Genomic DNA, 24,680 nt, shown 5'->3' on the forward strand with positions numbered 1-24,680 from the left:
TCTTCCTTGGTCACAAATACTTAAAATTATCTATCCTACTCATAACTAGAATCATCTCAGTCACCACAATACCACATTCACTCCAGATACTACACTTTGTTCCTAGGCCAAAAGGCCTATTAAGCAAAAAATGTCGATGAAAAAGACAAATAGAGAAATTAAGTTGATCTAGAAAAAAAGAGAGAAGGAGAAAAAGAAGGTAGATAGAGTAATAAGCATATAGATACAGTAAGAAATAGATATAAGGCGAAAGGTAGAGAGTGGGGAAGAAAACGAGAGAGAGGAGGAGAGAGTGGGGAGATAGTGAGGAGGAGGGGTGAGTCTGTTTCAGATTAACACAGTTGAGTAAGAAAGAGACGGAGAGGGAGGAGGCGTGTGAAAGTGGGAGGTGGAAGTTAGATACAGAGAGGGGGAGGAGTGGAAGTCAGAGAGGCCAAGATGGCGTCTAATCGTCGTCCACAGCTTCCGACCAATTTAGCTTCTTCGTCTTCCGCAGTTACTACCGATCCAGGCCGGGAATTATTCGAAGCTTGCCGAAATGGCGACTTAGTTAAGGTCAAGAAGCTGGTCAACGCACATAATGTTAACGCTAAAGACACGTCCGGGAGGAAATCGTCGCCGCTTCATTTCGCAGCAGGTAAGAAGAAGCCATCGTCGGAATCAAACCGTTGTTACTTAAAAAAAAAAAAAATAACAATAACAAAAAAAAAAAAAAAACTGCAAACCGAAGATTTAAAAATTTTTTTCTCTTGAATCGATTCCTTCTTAAATAATTTATTTCTTTACATCTTCGTAACCATTTTTATAGTTTAACTAAAATCAGTTTTACTTTTTTCATGACGTAATCTCTTTTCATGAATCTTCTTCCATGTATTTTTGTAGAACATTTTCTGCTTCAAAATTATCGAATACCGAAAGTGTCCCTAAAATGGGTGACTAATTTTTCATTCTACCTATATTCTAAATAGCGCCCCCATTTTAGAGCCACTGTTTATATCTTAAAATAATACCGTTTCCTGTTTTATTATTTTTATGTTTATACAAATTTTAACATCTTTGATTTTTTCTTTTGTATCTTTTTTTATTGACAATCAAGTTAAACACGAATATAATTGTTCTTATCTTCAATATATTTTTTTACAATTCTTAAAATGTTTAAATGTAATGTATACAATTTAAGTTTATTTTTCAAACTTGTTACGATTGGGTTTGCTTGGCTAAATAAATAAATAAAAAGTGACGATGACGGTTACAACTCCAGAGTTTCAATCCGTCTGTCTCGGTTTCGATCCCTGATTGATGATGGTGGTGGTAATAATAATAATAATAAAATATGTAATATTAATTTAGATCTTAAAATATAAACGTTTCGTCTCATTTTTATTTATTTGTTTAAATGTAAAACTTGTTTGTCGTAAGACATTACAATCTAATTTATTCATTAACTTTACTTATTAAATAAAATAAAATAATAGTTCGACTCCAGAATCCACCCTATTCCGATTTTACAAAAGCAAAAATAAGGAAAATTCTGTATGATGTACGTATTCTTGACGAAACGAAAATATCATATTCCAAAAATTACGTAAATTGATCAAGTAGTTTTATTTTTAAACTAGCAGGATCCGTATATTAGTGTTGCCCGATAGAAAGATAGCACAAAGCTAGAACAAATTCGTTGAAAAAACAAAACAAAAAACACACTCCATCTTTTTTTTTTTTTATAAGGTAGTCACCACTTATCAAGGCCCAGAAGCCACTCGGGGATAAGGGTTATTGTGTGTACAGTACGTTAGTTTTGGAGATCTGGTAAAGTGTCTTAAGGAGGCGGTTCGCGTTTTTCGTGAAAGATTGGCGAGGGGGGACCAGAGATTGGAGTTCAGACGAGCACCTGCCATGGTAGTAAGGATAAAGCAAAGACAGGCTCACAACGTCTCTCCTGTGGGAGAGAGGTTGCAGGGAAGAGAAAAGGGCATCACCCACTAAGCCACGAAGCCTATTTTGTACTCTGTCAAGGCAGGATAGGCTGTTTTTAGCAGCTCCTGTCTAGATGTGGCAGCAGTACTCCATCCTTGGACGTACTTGGCTTTTATACAGATAGAGAATCGCATCAGGGGTGAGATATCTTCTGGAGCGATATAAGAATCCTACCATTTTTTCCAGCGATCTTGGAAACTGACTTGATGTACATATTCCATTTCAGGTCAGGAGTAAAGGCCAAGCCAAGAAGCTTATCAAAACATAGAGCTTCCCCTAGAGCCACCCATATCAATTGATGCCGGATGGGGATCAGAGCGTTGATGATGTAAAGATAGGAGCTTGGTTTTAGATGCCTTAAAAGTAACCAGCCACCTCCTCCCCCACTGTACCATGTGCTCAAGATCAGAGGAGAGAGAATTAGAGAGAACTTTGTCATTTACAGCCTTTGATGTGTTGCCGTAGATGGTCGTGTCATCAGCATAGATGTCAACGAATGATTTAAGTATGTGTTTAGGGAGATCATTGATGTATATCAGGAAGAGAGTTGGGCCTAGGATGGACCCCTGAGGAACTCCAGCATTAATATTGATAGCCTCTGATTTCTGCCCATCAACTACTACTCTTATGAGCCTATCGGAGAGAAATGATTTAATGATCGAGAAAACATTTCCAGTTATACTGTAGCTGGAAATCTTGTGAAGTAGACCCTTATGCCATACCTTGTCGAAGGCTTTTGATCTGTCAAGAGCAATTGCCCTAGAAAGAAGCCTTTGTCAAGAGATTCTCTAATCCTGTGAGATATAACCGTCAGCACATCTGTGGTAGATCTTGAAGAGTGGAAACCATATTGTATGTCACTAAGAAGGTTGTTTCTGCTTAGGTGGTTGACTACTTCTCTATTTGATATGGATTCCAGCAGCTTACTCATGACACACAGGAGACTTATTGGTCTGTACTGAGAGGGAGAGGACTTATCACCTGAGTTTTTAAATACAGGGCATACTGATGAGGTTTTCCAGGGTGTTGGGAAGCACTTCTCTTTAAGGCAACGCTTAAAGAATTTTGTAAGTATGGGGGCAAGTTCTAGTTGAATCTTTTTCAGCACAATGATTGGAATACCGTCAGGGCCAGTTGCTTTACTGGAATCAAGGTTCTTGATTAGCTTGGCGACATCACGCACAGATATTTGTATGTTGCAGAGCGTGTTGTCCGTTATAGGAGGAAATACGGGGAGTTGATGGCCTTCGTCGCATAGGGTAGAATTAGCTGCAAAGTTCTTGGCAAATAGTTTGGCCTTGTCTGATGTTGACGAGATGACCTCAAGTCCATTGATGATGGTTGGGATAGAACGCACACTTCTGTTCAGGATCCTTTTTGCTATTTGCCAAATCTGGTGGGAACCAAGCCGCTGCACAACTACTTTGGATTTAACGGACTGAGCATATAGCTCTCTTGCATTTTTTATTACTCTTTTACAGTGGTTGCTGGCAGTCCTGAAGGCAGCTTTAGTCTCAGTGCATCTATTATGTTGGTAGCTATGAAAAAAGTGATTTCTGTGTGCAATGCAGCAGCACATTCTGGGGAGAACCATGGCTGGCTGTTAGGTTTTTGTTGGAATTTTTTTGATGGTATGAATCGGTCTATGCCTACATCTCCAAAACAAATGAAACTATAATTACGACTAAAAAATAACTATGTAATAATAATAATAAAAAAAACAGGTGTTAACTCTGTATCAAAAAATGTGCATATCCCCCCCTCCCCGAAATTGTGCATACCTCCCCTCTAATTTAAAAAAAATGTAAGCATAGGAATATTACAATCACTCCTAAAACCATTGATTCTGGTGTAATTTAATGCAGTAAAACCATTGATTCTGGTGTAATTTAATGCAGTAATCCTTCTAGACTGAGTTGTTTGATCATTAAGTCCAGAAATGATGCCCGTGACTAAAAAGAAATGGAAAAAAAATAGCATGAAAAGCATGTTAATCAATCCTTAAAACATTGTTTCTGGTATATTTCAGCGATTGAGAAATTCTTCTAGATGGAGGCCTGGCATAAAAAAATACTACTAATAAGTATATTATTAATGCTACAACTACTGCTACAAATACAATCAATTAAGAATGAAAAAGTTAGGAAAGTGAAACGAATCTCCAAAAGTTAGAATCTGAAAAAATAAATGGCTGAAATGTGTAAATTAAGAATTTTTATTTCAGAGAGAAGTTACTTTTCATGCAACTCCATTTTCTGTTCTGCACGTTAAGTGACAAATTGCTGCAACAACCACAAAGAAAAAAAGAAAAAAAAGAAATTGTAAAGCACTAAAGAATCGCCCAAATCTGTGGTTTTTAGTTTTAATCGAATTTGAAGCATTTTTAATTGCATTAACAGTCCAAACAAGGTACAATGCCACTTTGATGTAGAGGGCTACTATTAGGGACATAAGTTGCAGGGATACTATGTTGGAAGTTGAGCAGCAAGATGTTTGCTTACATTACACTTGAACTTCTGTATGCTAGTAGAGTCAGTATGGTGAAGCATAGTACGTTGAAAGAAAAAAAAGGTATTCTGTACTTGCAATCAAAAAGCAAATAAACGAAAGGTACTGGTAAAAGATGAGTTTACTGGAGAAAATTCTAAATAAGGCAATAATCGACACAAAATGACTTTTAAAACGTTTTACAACTACAAGCAAACTGAAATAGAAAAAGCAATATCTTCTGGGCATCCATAGATAGAAAGTAGCAAATCATTGATTAGTGTTTGTGTCTCAATTGCTATTTATGCATGTTTTTTATTTTGGCCTACGTAGCTCTAAAAAGCAACAATATGACCCCCACTCCCATTCGAAAATTTTGGAGACCCCTCGTCTAGACTAATTGCCTGTTGGCTGAGGTATGACTTTGGTGTTTTGCAGTTCTAAAAGGTTCACCTTTCCAGGCTTTGCTTTCTCTTTTTTATTTCAGGTGATTTCTGATTAGTAGGAGTCATCTTATAAGTTGGTTTCTGTGCAGCAGTACTTTTTTCTTTCTTTTTTTACATTTTAGCCGTTTATATTGGTGCTGTACTCCGTATGGCATCCATTCTTCCGCTGATTACAATATTTCCTTGTCATTTATCTGTTTTGTTTTAACTGTACCTAGTGTTTCTACTGTTAGTGTATTGGTATGCATCATCACAATCTTCCATTACAGGCTGTTTCAGGGAGCAAGAACACTTTTTGTCTTTTTGTTGAGACGAGATGGTACATTGGAGGCAAAAAAGGACACATTCGTTCTGAAAAATCAGAATGCAGAGGAATTTCAGAAGACTCCTTGAACTTAGATTTATGGAGACAACTAAGTGATTGGAAGATCTCAGAGCAGGTGTATACTTTTCATGGCAAATTGCCAAAAAATGATAAAGAAGGGTTGCAAAAATGTTCAATAACATCAAATATGTAAGTGGGTTTGTCAACAATCTGAGTCGGCTCTTGAGCAATGGAAAAGTCATGACAAAATCTTCCTTCATCATAAGTCTTGGTGGAATAGACTAGCTATTCTATATTATGAACATTTAAAGTCATCATAGATATGAATGTTAGCAGAAGACTGAATAGACAGGGTCTTATTTATTTTTTTTCTCTTCAAAAATCCTCTTGGTCCTGGTGTATTTGAGCAGTATCAAATTTCTGCTTCCGAAAATTTAGATCATATGATGTTATTATAGCCGGTGCAAGCTAAATAGAACACTTTGTCTGAAATTAAGCGCTGTTATCAATAGATTTTTAAAAGAACAGAAAACAAATTCAAATTATATAAAAAGACAAACAATATAACCCAAGTTTTAGCAATGTGGTGTCTACATCTTCCAAGTTATGGAAGTAGACACCATTGATATGAAGATTGCCAGAGATGATAAATTCAAAATGTTGCATTGTAATCAAACAGGAAAAAATAACAAAATTGGGGGAAAAATTCCTTTAAAAATGTAAAACAACAAAAAAAAAATAGTTACCATACGTTTAATTATATAAAACATTTTTTTTTAAAGAAAGTTAGGTGATTTGTGTCTGTTCTTATGGATAACCATTCTTTGCATTTTAAGTATTGCTCCATCTGTATGTGTACTTGTCTTCTACAGTTTTTCTTTTGGCCATTCTGGACATAGATTTATAATTTTTGCGTTTTTTTTTTCTTCTTGAAAGAAAAATGGTGATTCCTTCAGGAGAACTAATGCGTTCACACAGTATGCTGTAATTCATTTTCGACTTTAGTACAAAATCTTTCTTTTTTCCTGGTCATTCATTGAAATCTATTTTCTGCTGACAACTGATTACTGATTGGCTAATCATGTCAATATCTCCCTACTACTCTTGTCACCTCATATGCAAATGAGGTGCTTTCAGTTTAAATATAAAAAAAAGCCTGATTTTTCAGAGACTGGCTTGGTTTGGAGTTGGTCATTGGAGTAGCAAGTTTTAACTACTTAAGACAACACGTAAATTGTTAGTTGGAAGTGTGGCATAGTTAACAATCCATCAGGGCAAATGTAGAATAATTAACACTTGATCATTTAATCTCAGGAGGTAAATAAAATACAGATTTTCAATTAATTATTTTTTTTATTCATAAAAATAAATATTTTTTCTAAACTTTACATGTTATACATCCAGGGTAATGCTGATTACAAAATTCCAACTTTGTAGTATTTCTTTTTATATTTATTTAAAATACTAGCCTGGGTGCCCGGGTGTTTGGAAATGTATGTTGAGCAAAAAAAAAAAGTGGTAGTGGGCAGGCAGGCTTGAACTCAAACTGCAAAGGAGGAAAAGAATGTGAAAAAAAGTGACGTTTTTGCTGTTGCGCCCATCACTAAACCAGAAATAACATAGGTTTAAATTAAGGCTAGACAATCGAAAGGAGGAGATGACTTTCGAAAATATCGGCAAAAAAAGCAACCCCTACACAGTAAAGTTCCCAGTTGAGGATGAAGGAATTAATATTTTTGTCAAAATTTTTCGATATTTGTTGTCCGATGGATCGAACTTCAAAATGATACCAATCTTGTGGAAATCCATCGCCTCTGTCGAAAGTTTTAGGCAGACATACATATATACATGCATTTAAACAGACAGGTGAGATTTATATTATAGACTAGCGGGGGGAACCCGGCGTTGCCCGGGTGTTTGGAGGTGTGTGTGGTGTTGGGTAAATCAAAACACCCGGGTGTTTGTGTCGGGGGGGGGGGGGTTTAAAATAAAATAAAAAGTTTTGGTAGGTAAGTATAAGGATCGAACCCGAACCCTTGAGGCGAAGTTGGAAATCAAAGTGTGAAAAAAAACATGCGACGTTAACCATTGGGTCACCGCGAAATACTAAAGGAAACACGTTTGAATTTATTTAACTATTTAGAATTGGCAGGTGCACGTTTTAATGACTTAATGAGGTCAACTTTGACTGTGGGCGGCGTTGCTTGGGTGTTTGGGGGTGTGTATGTAGGAGAGGGTGACACTGTTTTAATATTATAAAAAAAAACACAATGCTAAGAAAAATGGGAAAAACCAATACAAAGCAAAACAGCGAACACACGTAAAAAAAAAATGTAAAAGAGGAAAAAAAAGTTTAGGTAGAAAGACAGGCTCGAACTCGAAGCATCAAGGCTAAGGCGGAAAAAAAAAATGCCCGACACGTTACCCCTACGCCAAAGAGACATACACTTAATAACAGATAAAATTAAACCTTTAAAAACATTTGCAGGTGGTGGAAACTAACGTGAACGTTTTCTAGGTCAAACATGACGTCATTGTCGCAGGAGCATAGAAAATGAAGAAACGATTTTTTTTGGTACCCCTCCCCATACAAAACTGATGATTTTAGAGTGAAGGAAATAATGTTTTTGGCCAATTTTTCGATATTTGTCAGGTGGAGGTTGGAACTTTAAAATGATACCTATCTGGCAAAAATCTGTTTAAAATGATACCTATCTGGCGAAAATCTGTGACCCGTATCGAAAGTTTTTGCGAGATATACAAATACACATGCACACATACATACATACACACGTTTTCGCTTTTATATATATAGACTAGCGAGGGGTACCCGGCATTGCCCGGGTGTTTGGAGGTGTGTGTGTGGAAACTCCAGGAGTGGGGTTAAAAAAAAAAATGTAAGTATGAGGATCGAACCCGAACCCTTGAGGCAAAGTTGTAAATTAAAGTGTGAAAAAAAAAAAAAAAGTGCGACGTTAACCATTGCCCCACCGCAAGATGCTAACGGAAACACGTTTGAATTTATTTAATTACTTCGATTTGGCAGGTGCTCGTTTTAATGAGTTAATGAGGCCAAGTTTGACTGCGGGATAGTATTTACTGCTGAACGCTTCCCCCTCCCCCCAAGATGTTATAAGAAAAAGACTAACCCACATGCGCCGAGCGACAAATGTTGAATAATTATCTTCCCGAAATCGAGCAAATTAAATAGACAGGCGAGCTTCGTTGTTAACTGTGAGATATTACGATTTATATGTGATATAAAAAGTTTTAAAAAGTTGTGAACCGACCGACCGCTTCTCTGAAAAAAGCCTTTTGTAGACACACAGAAAAAGCAAACACACATACGTACATACATTTTCGCTTTTATATTTATAGACTACCAAGCGGTACTCAGCGTTGCCCGGGTGTTTGGAGGTATGTGGGGGGTTAAAAAAAAAAAAGTAAGTATGAGGATTGAACCCGAACCCTTGAGGAAAAGTTGTAAATTAAAGTGTGAAAAAAAAAAAATGTGCGACGTTAACCATTGCCCCACCGCGAGATGCTAACGGAAACACGTTTGAATTTATTTAATTACTTCAATTTGGCAGGTGCCCGTTTTAATGAGTTAATGAGGTCAAGTTTGACTGCGGGATAATACCTTCATTTACTGCTGAAAGCTTTTTTTTTTTCCCCCAAGATGTTATAGGAAAAAGACTAACCCACATGCGCCGAGCGACAAATATTGAATATTTATCTTCCCGAAATTGAGCAAATTAAATAGACAGGCGAGCTTCGTTGTTAACTGTGAGATATTACGATTTATATGTGATATAAAAAGTTTTAAAAAGTTGTGAAGCGAGCGACCGCTTCTCTGAAAAAAGCCTTTTGTTGACACAGAAAAAGCGAACACACATACATACATACATGCATTTTCGCTTTTATATTTATAGACTAGCAAAAGTACCCGTCGTTGACTGGGTTCAAAAACAGCCTACAACTACAAAAAATGGACTCTGATTTATGAAAGTACTAGTGGGGGGGTACACGGCGTTGCCCGAGTGTTTGGAGGTGTGTGTGGCCGGGCGGGGGTGGGGTGTTAATGAAAACTTAAGAATAAGCGAAGTAAAAAAAACAAAAAAGAAAACAGAAAAACGAACGCCGGGGGGGGGGGGGCGGATAATCAAAACATAAGAATAAAACACAAAAAAAACTAACGTAAGGCAAACGAACGATGTTAAATGTAAAAATCGAAAAAAGAAAACAGAAAAAAAGAATGTTAAAACTTCTGAAAAAAAAAACGTGAAAAATGGCTTAAATAAGCCTGTTTCGATATTAAAATTAAAAAAATTGGTGGGTACCCGGGTGTTTTTGGGTGTGTGTGGTCGGTCGGGGGTGTTAATGAAAAACTAAGAATAAGCGAAGTAAAAAAAAAAAAAAAAACAGAAAAACGAACGTTATGTGAAAAATGGCTTAAATAACCCTGCTTCAATATTTAAATTTAAAAAAAGGGTTTGGAACCCAAAATGTTTAGATAATGAACCAACGCTCTAACCAACTGAGCTAACACGACGTACATGAAATTTAGTCAGTTCTTCAACTATTTAAACTAAATCAGGGCATGACGTCATCTGACGCATGTGTAGAACCGGTTATCGTCATGAGAGGACGGTTTTTGTTGACCCCCCCCCCACCTCCTCCCTGTAGAAAATTGTTGATTTCAGGGTGAAAAAATTAATGTTTTTGGCAAATTTTTCGATATTTTTCGGGCGAAGGATGGAGCTTCAATATGATACCAAGTTTGTCAATTTTTGTTCTGTCGAAACTTTTTAGTGAACACACATACATACATACAAGCATACATTTTTGCTTTTATATATATAGATTAGGAAAACATGCAAACATGTGACTAATCTCTTTCCTGAAAAATTTGGTAGTGTCCATTGTAAACAAAAGAATGAAGAAAAAAAAACATGACTACTCTTTATATGTTGGCGATCTTGTCATCTCATATGCAAATGAGATGCTTCCAGTTTAAATATAAAAAAAAGCCTGATTTTTCAGAGACTGGCTTGATTTGGAGTTAGATGCTGGAGTAGCAAGTCTTAACAGCATTGTGCCGCTGTAACCATGGAAATTGTTGAAAGTGTGGCATATTTAACAATCATTTAACCTCAAGATGCTGAAATTTTGTTCAGAATCGGAATAAGTACCTAATATATATATAAAAGCGAAAATGTATGTGTGTATGTGTATGTCTTCAAAAGGCTTTTTTCCGGCGGATTCTCGAGGCCGTCGCTCGTTTTTAAAACTTTTTATATCACGTCTAAATGATAATATCTATGACTTAACAATGCTGGTCGCCTCTATTTAATTTGCCCGATTTTGAAACGCTAATTATTCGACATTTTCGGATCTGCACGTGTTGCATTCATTTTTCGGTATAAAAAAAAAAGCGAAACTCAATTCGAAATATTGGCCCACGGCCAGTGGTCTCTAGAAAGCTATGTAACGTTTGGTCAATGTCGGCTTCGTCATATCAGATGGTTGCTTTCATTTCGAGACAAGACACTCCCCCTAATAAACAGGGAGCTGTTTTTTTCCAAAGTTAGTTAAAAACAAACAAACTGGTTTATTGACCTCATTAAAAACTGTCCCGCAGAAAATGTTAACTGCTGAATAGCTATCGCTTACCATCGCCGCATGTGCATTAAGCTTTTTCATATAAAAAAACAGACTCGCGTTAAATAAAACACTGTCCCACACTCAAAGTTCACGCCAATAACTCGTCAAAAACGGACACCTGTTTTTTTTTTTTTTTTTTTTTTTTTTCACACTTTACTATTTTCCAACTGCGCGTCAAGGCTTCGTTTTTTTTTGTCTTTTTTTTAAACAACGAACGATTTTTCTTTTTATTTACCCAAAACCACACACACCTCCAAACACCCGGGCAACGCCGGGTACCTCCCCCCCTAGTAATTTATAAAAGATCCACATTTTAGTATGCACTTTTTGTTTTGTGATTTGTCTTAATTATTTACCTCTTTTTTCAACCTTCCACTGTACCTTCTATACATAACTTGCTTGCATCAACTGTTGATCTTTGTGTGTCCATACCTGGCGATCACGTTCCATTTAATCTTTATCGTCATTGTCATTTTTGGCTTTATATCCATTTTTACATGTTGACATGTGTTGAATAGCTTTTAGAATTTGATTTCCAAACTAACCTATCTCTGGCCAGGTTTTTATTTATACCTTTTTCATTCAAATCCATCCTTATCACTTTCTCCTATGTTTTCCTTAGCCTTCCCCTGCTAACTGACCCTGCTACCTCAACTGTTCTACATCTATTAACCCAAGAACTTTCATTCATTCTTTCAATGTAGTAATACCTTTGAAGACTATTATTCTGTACATATCTTTCTATGCTGCCCAAGTTTAATCTTCCTCTGAAGTCATAAGATCTAAGCCTTTTTTAAGACTCTCATTATACATCCATCATATCACTCTCATATCATTTCTCCCCATGCAACACATGTCCTCAACCTTCACAGGTCAGGTTTCACTTTCATATATCATTACACTGCATACATATGCCTGATAGATGTTTTCCTTGGTCGACAGTGATAATGCTCTGTTGGTTAGTAATGGAAGATGATATGGGTGTTTCCTCTTTACTAAAAGATTGTTTATTCTAATATTATTTGTTAATTTCATGCATTGCTCTCATTCTGTTCATTTGAAACAACAAAAAAAATAAAGTTTTTCCATTGTTTTTTTTTTTTTTTTTTCTCTCTGTCCATCTGACCCCTGAAGACTAAAACTCTACTGTATGCTGATAATCTCAGCTTGCATCTGATAAAATATGCAGTTTAAAGTTTTTTGTTGAAACTAATCCCTCAGAGGGCTGTATAGTTTTTTTTTTTCTTTTACAAAGGAGTCATCACTTATGAGTCCATTCAGAGGCCATTCAAGGATAAAGGTTAATGAGTGGGGTCATTCCGTGTCAAATCATTCAGAAATCTGGGATTTTGAAACCCATAGCCTCAGATCTGGCTGTAGTTTGCACTGCAAATAGACAATATAGGAACTAAGGAATTCTGAAAATTTGAGCGCATAACTCCAGGCAGTTTAGGGCATTTTTTGTTTTGGCGTTAGTCGCATGATGCGACACCTGGATGACAATTATGTGATGTCATTTTTTTTTAAATATTTTCTGATTGAAAGATCGTATGGTCCTGAAAATTCACTCAGATAAGTTTTTTGACCCAAGGAATCCAAAAAATGGCATAAGATTTTCTCCAAAATGAAGTCTTATAGAGATATTAAGGGTCTTCGGATTTTTCCACATGTGCCCAAAAATCGAATAAAAAAACGGGTTTAGCTGGCATAATAATGCATTACTTTTTTCATATATTTTTTTTAGACATGATAAATTGTCTCTGGGCAAAAAATGGTTAAAAGTTCTTGTTTTGTTCACTCACAGTTTCTGTTGAAAGTCGGGTATATTTTTGATGATAATGAAAAATATTCCCTCCTCCTATTGAATGTGATAATCAATTTAGACATGTGTTAGACTCATGTCACACCTTAATTTTGGAATAAATTTTTGAGATAGCCAGATACTAAAACAGTTAAGTTCTGGTAAAAATTTCAATGACCTAGCAATCTTCAAGATTAGTTGATGAGGGTTGGAAACACTAAGCCGGATAAAAGTATGCTTTTTTTTTTATAAGAACCAGTAATAGGATGGTAAAAATATTAAACTTCTAGTACTATCTCAAACCAACAATTTTGATAAGGAAACTTCCTGAGAAACTTTTTAACCCTCAAAAGACTATGGGCGATCATTTTGACCCAACTTGTTAAACTTTTGTTTATATTTTCCTGAAAAGCAATATTGCTAACCTATCATAAAGTGTCAAAAAATCATAAATTAAAAAAAATAATTTTTCTCCAGGAATGTCCTTGGAATGTCCCTATCAAATTTTTCAGAATAATAAAAGTGTCCTAAAATAATCAAAATACAAAATTTTATTGCTTTTCGTGATGGGATACTTAAAACTACATGGAATCTATCTGAGAATATAAAAATGTTAATTAAAGTAGCAGAACTTGAAAAAAAAATCGGTTTGCCTGAAAATCACATTTTTCTAAAAAATCACAACTTGACTTGACCATACTTTTTGAAGTCACTGCACGTCAACAAAATGCAAAGCACTGCTAATTTTTGTTGATATGTGATCTAAGAAAGTTAAGGAATGCATAGGATATAAAATTGTTTCAATTTCTTGTGTTTTGTGGGGTTTATACACATTTTTAAATTCTGGGTCAATCCCCCATCCTCATGGTCCACTGCACTTTGGAAAAAAACCCATGGTTTTGCGAGGGTTAAGAAACAAATCCTACTTTACCTTATTGGCTCCCTTGAAAAAAGTGAAAATGGTATATTTGTACCAGAAAGCCCTAAATATACCCACCTACATTATGTTTACCATCTAAAATGTCCTTAAACTACATTTCCAGAGTACTTGAGAAATTTGATTAAGAAACTTTTGGAACTATGTGTCAAATTAAGAAACTTCTTGTACTAGGAGGCCAACTCATGTTTTTATAAAAAAGCATGTAAGCAAAATGTAGTGCAACTAGGTTCTAATTTTCTTTTTTACCTTCAGAAAACTAGATGACTTATGAGGCTTGCTCCATTGGTGTTCAACTCAATTTGAGTGTCACAAGTTTGACTATAACCAGAACTTGAGAATCTATCAGACTTGGAGCAAGAAATTGTCGAGACATTGTTGTGGAAACTGCCAGAGAACTGAAAAGGACAAATGGTATTTTGTCAAAACCTAACTCTAAAAAAGGGAAACGATTTTCCCCAGAGACAGTTGACCTGATAATGCAAATGTATGATAATGATGAATACAGCCGCCAAATACCAGGCAAAAAGGACTTTGTTAGTATAGCAAAGGGTATTCACAAACAAAAACGCTTGATAATTTGTAATTTGCATGAATTTGATGTTGCTTTTAAATAGAAGTATCCCAATGTCAAGGTGGGGTTTTCCAAATTTGCAGAGATGCATCCAAAGTGGTGTGTTTTAGCTGGATCTACAGATACACATTCTGTTTGTTTGTAACATACATCAGAATGCAAAACTTCTTGTCGGTGCTATGAAGTGGAACGTCACTTACAAAGATTTGTTTTCAAGATTAGTTTGTGATTCTTCTAACAAAAAGTGTATGATGCATCGCTGTGAAAACTGCCCTGGTAGAGAAGCATTGCAGAAATTCTTGGATGAAGAGCTGTATGATGTGAACCCTGATAAGTTTCATTTTAGTCAATGGGACATAACCGGCTATGCAACACTAACATATGCAGAATATAAAGATCTGTTGATTGACACTTTTGATAATCTTACTAGATACTCATCTAACAAAATGCCAAGCCAGATACTTGAATCAAAAGAAAGAGAATCTTTGTTCCAATGAGGTCTTTGTTCTGGTAGACTTTGGAGAAAACTTTCAATTTTTAATATAAGACGAAATTCAAAATTGTCATTAGAGTAAGAAATATTGCACCCAGTAGTGATTTACTACAAAGATTCTGATCAGCAGTTAAAGCACATTTCATTATGTCATATTTTTGATGACAACACCCATGACACTGCATTTGTGTATGAAACTCGGACACTGACTGTTCACTTAATCCAGATCTTATTACCACATGCGAACAAATGATGACTGCGAGACTCAACATAAAAACTTCAAGAATTTCATCAATTTATGTTTGCATAAGAAGGACTTTGGTATTGAAGGCAAGTGGGTTTTCTTCGCCACCAGTCATGGAAAATCCCCTTGTGATGAAATTGGTGGTTCAGTAAAATGCGATGTAGTTAAGCGGTCACTCTAATACCCTCTAAATAATCAAATCTTTGATTATAAAGCTATGCTTGCTATCTGCCAGGTGTCTACCATCCATTTCTTTGCGATCAGTAAGGAAACCATGGAGAAGGTGAGAAAGTCGTTTGAAGCAAGGTTTTCTAGTGCCAGGAACTAGAGCTAGTTACCTTTTTGTACCATTGCCAACATCACAAATTGGCCATAAGTTATCCAGAGTGGATGAACTATATATTGATATTCATGACTAACTTGCCATCAATTCTTTGTATCTCTGATATCACACCAATCCAATAAATAATCTGTATTTATAACTCTTTCTGGTGGGTTGGTATCCTGAATGAAATAAATGCAGAGGAAGATAATGTAACTGTCAAGTTCATGCATCTCCATAGACCATGCAAGACATTCAGTTGACCGCAGATTGGTGATACGTGAATTCTTTGTGTTGTATCCCCAACAACATGTACTGGAAGGACATACACAATAACTGACCAAGAGTATCAAAGAACCATTTCTGCATCTGAGTGGCATAAAGAACACAGCAGCATGTAAATGTTGAATGCTGATTTGTGAAATGCACTATTTTCTGAATACCATTTCACTGCAACTGTTTTATCTTCATTTTTACATATTCAACTTTTTTTAATAGACACCTGTTTGAAGATGAAATTTATGGAATTTGGCATGAATGTCCACTCCCCTGATTTAACCCCATGCAGATAGAAACTGGTTACTTCCCATTAAGGTACTTCTCAAGTTTGTTTTTGTGTATTAAATAGTTTGTTCGCTCAGAGGGGCCTAGCTAAAACAAACGGCCCTTAACAAAATTGCCATGTTTTGTATAAGAAAAGGGAACAAGGGGAGGATTCAAAAAGGCAGAAAATGAGTGTACATAAAGTTTTTGAATGGTTTCAAGACTTTTGAAAAAGTCTTTACTTTCAACAATGTGAGTGAACAAAACAAGAACTATTAACCATTTTTGGTCAAGACACAATTTAAAGTGTGAGATAAATATACAGAAAAAGCCTTTGTGAAAACTACTTTTATTGTAGATATTTGATTGAATTGAGCCTGTTTACTTTTAGTATCTGGCTTACTCCAAAATTTATTCCAAAATTAAGGTGTGATATAAGTTTAACACATGTCTAAATTGATTATCACATTCAATAGGGGGAGGGAATACTTTTCATTATCATCAAAAATATACTCGACTTTCAACAGAAACTGAGTGAACAAAACAAGAACTTTTAACCATTTTTGGTCCAGAGACAATTTACTGTGTCTAAAAAAAATATATATAGAAAAAGTAATGCATTATTATGCCAACTAAACCCGTTTTTTTATTCAATTTTTAGGCACATGAGGAAAAATCCAAAAACCCTTAATATCTATATAAGACTTCATTTTGGAGAAAATATACCATTTTTTGGATTCTTTGTGTCAAAAAATTTACCTGAGTGAATTTTCAGGACCATACTATCTTTCAATCAGAAAATATTCAGAGAAATTAAATCACATAATTGTCACCTGGGCATTGCATCATTCGACTAACGCCAAAACAAAAAATGCTCTAAATCGGAAACTGCTTGAAGTTATGTGCTCAAATTTTCAGGATTTCTTAGTTTCTATATTGTCTATCTGCAGTGCAAATTATAGCCAAATCTATGGATATGGGTGTCAATGATTTGATACGGAATAACCTAGTGTACATTATTCAAGAGGACAATATCATAGTAATCGTTAGTAGTTGAAATTTGGTAAATTGGATTACATAAAGGGACGGCTCATCAAGAACTTGTTTATGTTGGACTAGTGTTGTAAAGCTTATGAATTGGAACAAATACATTGAGGTGCTGGTGCAAAGAAGATGGACTCCCTCTACCATTCTAGAAAATTACTTACGCTTGGGAGAATCCTATACTTCTACAAAACCATAATTTGCTCATGCATGGAGTATTGTTGTCACATCTGGCCTGGTGCATCCACCACTAGTTATTTCCTCTTAGTCAAGATCCAAAAAAAGAGTCTCAAATCTAATAGGTCTCTCACTATTGACCAAGCTCCAACCTCTGTCCCATCGCCACAATATTGTGTCCCTGTGCCTGTTTTACAAGTACTTTAATGAAATTTGCTCTGATGAACTCATAGCCCCCTTGACGTACATACTCCTGATCAACCCAACAAGTAGCAAAATAGCGCCCCTTCAATGTTGAGGTTCCTAGGTGCTGGAAAGCTTCTACTCTAATAGTTTCTCCTCTCAGACTACTAGACTTTGGAATTCCCACCTTGTTTCCAGCTTTCCTGACTGTATTAACACGCAGAAGTTTAAATGTAATGTAAACAGACATTTCACCACTCAACTTCCCACAATCCCCTACTAAACATAATTCTAAATAGTAGCCCCTTACATTTCAAGTAGCAAGCTGTCTTCTTTGGGGTGAAAAAGAGCAAAAGAATAAAAAAAATAAAAATAAACCACTTGTACTATGTGCTTAAATGCATCAATCTGTGAGATTATTTATCCGAAGATGGAGTACTGTTGGCACAGCTTCCTTGCCTTGACTGAGTACACAGTCACCTTCACAATCTAATGGAAGATAATCTCTTCTGTTCTCTAAAACATCTGCGCTATTTCCACAGAAGGTTTTTGATGGAGATCCAATCTGTGGTTCCTTCATGTAAGACATTCGCAACAAAAACTTGTCTTACTACCACAACTAAGACAAACTTTTTTTCTTCCTGCATATGATTAAACATAAAACACAATTTCCATGAACAGTTACTTCCCATCCATGGAACACATTAACATGGGGCCACTTCCATGCGGGTTACAACACGATCATCTTTAAATCCAAATTTCAACAATTGCTAATCATAAACTTTTCTCATATGTGGTCAAATTTTATTAAATCTAATCATTATTTTTAATTCAATTCATTTAATTCAATTAACAATTTATCCATTCCATTACCTGGTGATTTCGTTGTTAGTTTGTATCATTAACCACTTAGTCACCATCACCTCTGTGCTGTTGTTGTTAGTTTGGATCTTGCTACTGCTCCAGAAAATACATGACTCCTAGTGTGTTAAAGATGGTATACCATTGCCACATCTCAGGAGGTGCCGCTCGCAGAATTCTTTCTTGCCTAGACAAAGTACACAATTGATTTCACCATTTGGTAGCAGATGATTTGTTCTGTTTTCTAGAACATCTTTTTTACAGAGACCAGCTGTCAGTCCAGTATTACCCAGTCGTACAATACGCTTACACATGATATTTTAATTTGTGCAGATTGTGTATATATTATTATAGAATAATCCTCTATTGATTATCATATATTATGAGGAATAACTTGTCCAGTGAACTAATTCGCAAAAACAGAAAAATACAAAAAAACAATAATAATAATGTTGTTCATCAAATTCCATCTGTGTTTACAATATCATATTAGCTAATATTTGGGCTTGACGATCTTAAACATAGTCTTTTTTCTATTATAGATAAAATACACCAGCCGATGTAACATAAAGTATTCCCCTGTAAAAATTCTTTTTTTATTTATAATAGAAAAAAGACTATGTTTAAGATCAGATTTTTTTTATACTTATTGGATGCATTTCTGTACAAAACATATCTTAGAACACTGCCAGACATAAATTAATTTTGTGTGAAATTTGCAAAAGATAAGCTCAGCCATTTTGGAACCTAATGAGGAAGGAACTCACACACACACAGTGGCTTATATATAATAGTAGAAATAATGTTAGTCTTTCTGTAGTCTTTTTTTTTTCTTTTTTTCACACCAAGCTATATTGCCAATTGAACATAAGGGGCTACTATTTGGAATTGTGTCTAATGGGATACTATAGGGAGTTGAGCAGCGATGTGTTTGTTCACATTACATTTAAACTTCAGCATCTTAGTATAGTAAGGGAAGTGGGAAACAAGGAGGGAATTCGAAAGTCTAGCAGTTTGAAGGAAGAAGCTATTAAAGTAGAAGGCTTTCTGGCATCTAGAGACTTCTTCAGTGAACAGGTAAATTTTGCTGCTTATCAAGTTAGGAGTATGTTCGTTGATGGGAAGTGCTATGAGTTCATCAGAACACGTGCCAGTAAAGCGCTTATAAAACAGGCACAGGGATGCAACATTGTGGCAATGAGACGGAGCTTGGTCGATAGTGTGAGACCTATTAAATTGGAAACTTTGTTTTTGGATTCTGTTTTAGAGAGAGTAGTAGTAGATGTACTAGCCCAGTTATAGCAACAATACTCCATGCATGGATAAATTGTGGCTTTGTAAAGATGTAGGATGTTCTCTGTAATTTTTTAGCAAGGTAGAGGGAGCTCACCTTCTTTGCAGCAGGCTTGTCAATGTCCTCAATGTATTTGTTCCAATTAATATTGCCTGTGAATGTTAGATAAATGAAAGATATAGGATACTCTTAGGTGTGAGTAACTTTCTATTCTGTTGTTATTTCCATGGAGATGCTTGACTACCGAGCTTCCATATTTAGTTTCTTGTAAGACTTTTGCAACAAGAATTTCTCTTTTTTTTACAAAGGAGTCGCCACTTACCAAGGCCCAGAGGCCACTCAAGGATAAGGGTTAATGAGTGTGTGGTAGTCAATTGGACAATCTCTAAGTAATCATTAGTAGTGGAAATTTGGTAAATTGGACTACTTAAGGGAATGGCTGATCAAGAATTTGTTTACTTTGAACTTGAAGATGACAATATTGTAGTCAGTTGAAAAGCCTTACCAGCACAATTGCAAAGAACTTTCCTTTCCTTTTCTTTATGCCAAACATCAAATGCAATTTGAGGTTCTTCCTATTTTGAATGCTTATTTATTTAAAGAAACATTATAAAAGACAATACAATGCAGAGGTGTAACGGATCAACATGAACTGGAACAAATCAAGAAATGTAACGATAGAACGAGCTATGCAGATTCGCCTTTTATTAATACAATATATATTTTTTTTATGCTTTTAACATTGCATTGTGTTCTTGCGTCAGTGCCGTTTGATGGAAGTTCCCGTTGGTCTGATATATCTGGAAAGTTTCCTTTTAGATATGTGTTCGACTTAGTGCGAACCTGTGTATGAGAGGGAAGGGCAGTTGTAGATGTGAACAGTTCTGCATTAACTGAAATGAACGTGAAATTAATTTTTATTTTGGTTGCAAATCTATTGTTATTCCTACTAACATAGGGTCAGTGTTAATATTAATTTTATATCATTTTTAAGAAAATTCTGTGTGATGCTGGTGGTGTTTCATCTTGCATGGATGGTGCGGTTTTAAATTTGGTTGGTGAGACGTATACACAGAATGCATCACATGACGAAAACCTTGAGTGTGTGTAAAAATTTTGTTTGTGCACGGGTCAAGTCTCGCGACCATACAACAGTATTGTGTGTATCAATACTTGGTATATCTTTAATTTTGTTGTGTTTTATCTCTTGTTAAGACCACATGATATTTTGGAGATGGCAAACTGTAGAATGTTTATGAAAAGTTTATTTGATTTATTGTTATAAACACTTTTTTATAAAGAACAAATTCTCTCTCTCTCTCTCTCTCTCTCTATATATATATATATATATATATATATATATATATATATAGTATCATTTCAAAAGTAAAACCTCCAACTTATTTTTTAATGCAAAAAGTTGAAGAACTACAAAGACAGGAGTGGCACCATTAAAATGAGCAACCCTTTTTGTGCTCCTGAATTTATTTTCTGCATAGTCACCACTATCCCAATGAACTATTGCCAGGAATTCACTGATGTATCACTACTTCTGATGTACATCCATGACAGGAGGTTGTTTCTTAGAGTCTTCACACTGTTAATATCTGCAACTGATAGATTAAACTTTCAGGCCGTGAATGCATAAGTTCAGTCATCATAACAATGCAATTTGCAATCTCCTCTGAACCATTTGAGCAGAATAAAAAGATAGGAGGCATTACTTATGGAACACACTTTGTGTGTGAGTGTGTAAAATATATATAAAATGGATACGATATTCCGATGTAATGGAAATAAAAAGGAAAATCTAAATTGTTTGAGTTCATCAACGTATCATATTCATTTAAGAGACTTCTTTACAATGATTGATTTGAACTCATTTTAAGTCAACAGGCTATAAATTTTGCCCTTTTTTAACAGGATAAGCAGTTTTAACTATTTTGTTGGCTATTTGTTTTTAGTTGAAATTACAAATTGAAAAAACAAAAAACAATTTTGTTTTTTGTTCTCTCTAATCTGAATTAATAGATTTGTTTTTTTGTATTGATATCTACAAAATTGCAGACCTGCAAGTGTCTGGTTCCAAGAGTTAAAAGGTCACACTTGTCAAAAACGTTTTTATTTGTTTGAGTTTTTAAGCATGTATTCTCGGTTAAAAAACATCCCAGACTTTTTCTGGCTACACAAAAAAAAAAACAAAGGACAATAAACCTTGGCAATTATTATTGTAGATGTTTATTAAAAACAAAAAAAAAAACGTCATCTAAAAATGTTTTTTTTTCTTTTAACTCTTGTTCATCCCAAACAAGGCATATTGCCACTTGGACATAAAGAGCTACTATTTTGGGCCATATTTACAGGCGACTATATAGAAAGATGAGCAGCCAGATGTCTATTCACATTACATTTAAATTTCAGCATGATAGTACAGTCAAGGAAACAGAAAACGGAGAGTTCCAGTTTCAAAGTCTTGCAGTTCAATGGAAAAAATATTAGAGTAGAAGGCTTTCTAGCATCTACAGACCCCTCTATTGAAGGGGTAGGATTTTGCTGCTAGACAGGTTTGTCAGGGGGTTGTTTATGTCAATGGAGCACAAGTATGAGTTCTTCATAGAACATTCCATTAAATTACTTGTAAAACAGGCACAGGAATGCAACATTATGGTGATGAGACAGAAGTTGGAGTCTGGTCGAGAGTGGGACATACTAGATTTGAGGATCTTTTTTAGATCCTGTCTAAAAGGAGAGACTAATGGTAGCTGTACTAGCCCAGATGTAGCAACAATACTCTGTGCATGTGCGAATGGTGGCTGTGTAGAGATATAGGATACTCACAGGTGTAAATAATTTTCTAGCACAGTGAAGGGAGCTTACCTTCCTTGCTCATCATTAGCGGTTTAACATCTGTTTTATTTGCTCGCATATATTTGATGGCTTTTAGAAATCGATTTCCAAACTTACCACTGGCCAGATCTTTATTTATTCTACTTTCTCTCATGTTTTCCTCCTCTGCCTTCTGCCAACTGACACTTCTACCTCAACTGTTCTACATCTACTAACCCAAGAATTCTCATCTGTTCTTTCAACATGACCAGACTAACAAAGTCTCATGTTTTGCACACATTTCTTTATAGTTTTCAAATTTAATATTTATCTGAGATCACAGAAATAGTCTTTAAAACTCGCATTACACAATCCTCATATTCTTATATTGTTTCTCTTTATGCAACACGTTCTCAACCCTTAGTGGCCAGATTTCACTTCCATATATTATCACACTGTGTAGACTTACGTACATACTATCGTTTTTTTTATATATATTTACCATTTCATCATGATTTATCTTTAATTTTATTCAACATTATAAGTGTTAGCAAAATGTGAAAAAAATAGAAATGTACTAATGCTATTGAAAACCAAACCATAAATGCAAAAAATGAAAATAGAGAGTTCCGGGCAATACCGGGTAGATTTATGTATTCATATATTGATCTCTCTCATAAAAAGAAAAGTTTATGGGAGAATGATTTTTCCCACCTAAAAAACAAACCTGCTTTGTTGGAGTTGAATCGTTAATTGTAAAATTTCTGCACTATCCTCTGCTAAATCGACGTTTGTTGAATAATTTAAAAAACATTTTCTTTTGTTCCATGTTCATATGCTGTTTACGATCGATTGAATAATTAAGCATCGTAAAATCTCACTAATTTCATAAGATATTTAGATTAAAAAAAAAACTTATTTGTATATAATTTATTGTGGCAACATAGATCATTTTTGTATATTCTTAGATGATGATATAAAAAATAAATGAACTTGGTTAAATTTTCAAATAATCTTGCTTATATCTTGCTTTTGTGAGGAAACTTTCTTCTAGAAAGTATTAACTTCAGGTGTTTCTTAACAAATATCAAATCTATTTAGGTCAGTTATCTTTTTTTGTCCTGTTTGTGCATTTTATGCTTACATTAGCTTTCTGGTGGGGGGAGGGGATAGAAAGAATGAACCTGATCATTTAATAAATGCAAACAAACACACACACACACACACACACAATTAGTTTTTTTTGGAAAAAGAAATCCAGCAGAGCGCTCAATTATAAGGAAAATCTAAAAATAAGAGTGTATTTTTATATATATACTAGCAAAAGTACCCGTCGTTGACTGGGTTCAAAAACAGCCTACAGAAAATGGACTCTGATTTATGAAAGTATGATAGGTTATGAAAAGGAAGGGTTATAAAAAGAGATAGCTTCAAATTTGAGGATATCAAAACTAAAGCGAAATATGATGAAAGTATAAATAAAATAGATAAACCCCATAATCTATTATACCATACCTGTTCACACTGAAACACTTATTACAATGTTCTGTGGATCTATATTAAAAAACCTTGTTAAACTTTGTGACATATTTCCATTCTATGGAGGTCAGGCACGAACGAACACCCCATAATTTTACACCATATTTCTTCAAACTGAAACATAATTATCAAAGTATACTTACGCAGATAGATATGAAAAGTCTTTATTAAAGTTTGTGCCTATTTCCATTCCATAGGGGCCAGACCCCACAATTTTATTATACCATCCCTATTTAAGTTAAAACATACTTATCAAAGTATTATTATGTACATCTATAGCAAAAACACTTGTAAACGTTTTTTTTATTTTTTATTTCTATACTTTGTGGACCAGGCACGAACGCAGACCCCACAATTTTAATGAACCACAGCACTGCAGGATCAAACATACTCATTCCCTGTGTCTCTATACATCTTCTATCATTATATGTAATCAGTTTTTTAAAATAGTCAACCATATAGGAGCCTATCTATGACCAGACACACACACACAGACATTCAGCTTTATATTATAGGAGATATATATATATATATATATATATATATTTTTTTTTTTTTTTTTTTTTACAGAAAGTTTTTAGATGAGACAAGTCATTGGTACTGTCGGTTTCAAACCCAATAATTAGGACTGTTTTAGATACTCATATCAAGCTCTCGTCAACCAATACTCATCTCTCTTATCTTATGAAATTAGTGATAGTATGAGTATTGTTTGACGAGAGCTGGATATGGGTATCTAAAATGATCCTAATTATTGGGTTTGAAACTGACGGTACCAATGACTTGTCTCATCTAAATACTTTCTGTAAACAAAAAAAAAAAAATATATATATATATATATATATTATGTACGGCGTATATTTGGTAAGAAAACAAGGATAAATATATATATATATATATATATATATATATATATACATCTTTTATTATTTCAACCTCGAGA

General features: G+C 34.8%; 1 protein-coding gene across 1 annotated transcript in view; it reads left to right on the forward strand.

The window, feature by feature from the left end:
• Positions 1-363: 363 nt before the first annotated feature.
• The window catches only part of LOC145283535 (poly [ADP-ribose] polymerase tankyrase-1-like), a 168,095-nt gene continuing 143,778 nt past the window's right edge, over positions 364-24,680 (forward strand). Inside the window, exon 1 of the mRNA XM_080132406.1 lies at positions 364-637. Coding sequence (XP_079988532.1) covers positions 439-637 — 199 coding nt within the window. The 5' untranslated portion in view covers positions 364-438. The remainder of the gene's footprint in view (positions 638-24,680) is intronic.

The sequence above is a fragment of the Euprymna scolopes genome, chromosome 8 (genome assembly GCF_053919585.1).
Source record: "Euprymna scolopes isolate OS-2025 chromosome 8, ASM5391958v1, whole genome shotgun sequence".
NCBI lineage: Eukaryota > Metazoa > Mollusca > Cephalopoda > Sepiida > Sepiolidae > Euprymna > Euprymna scolopes.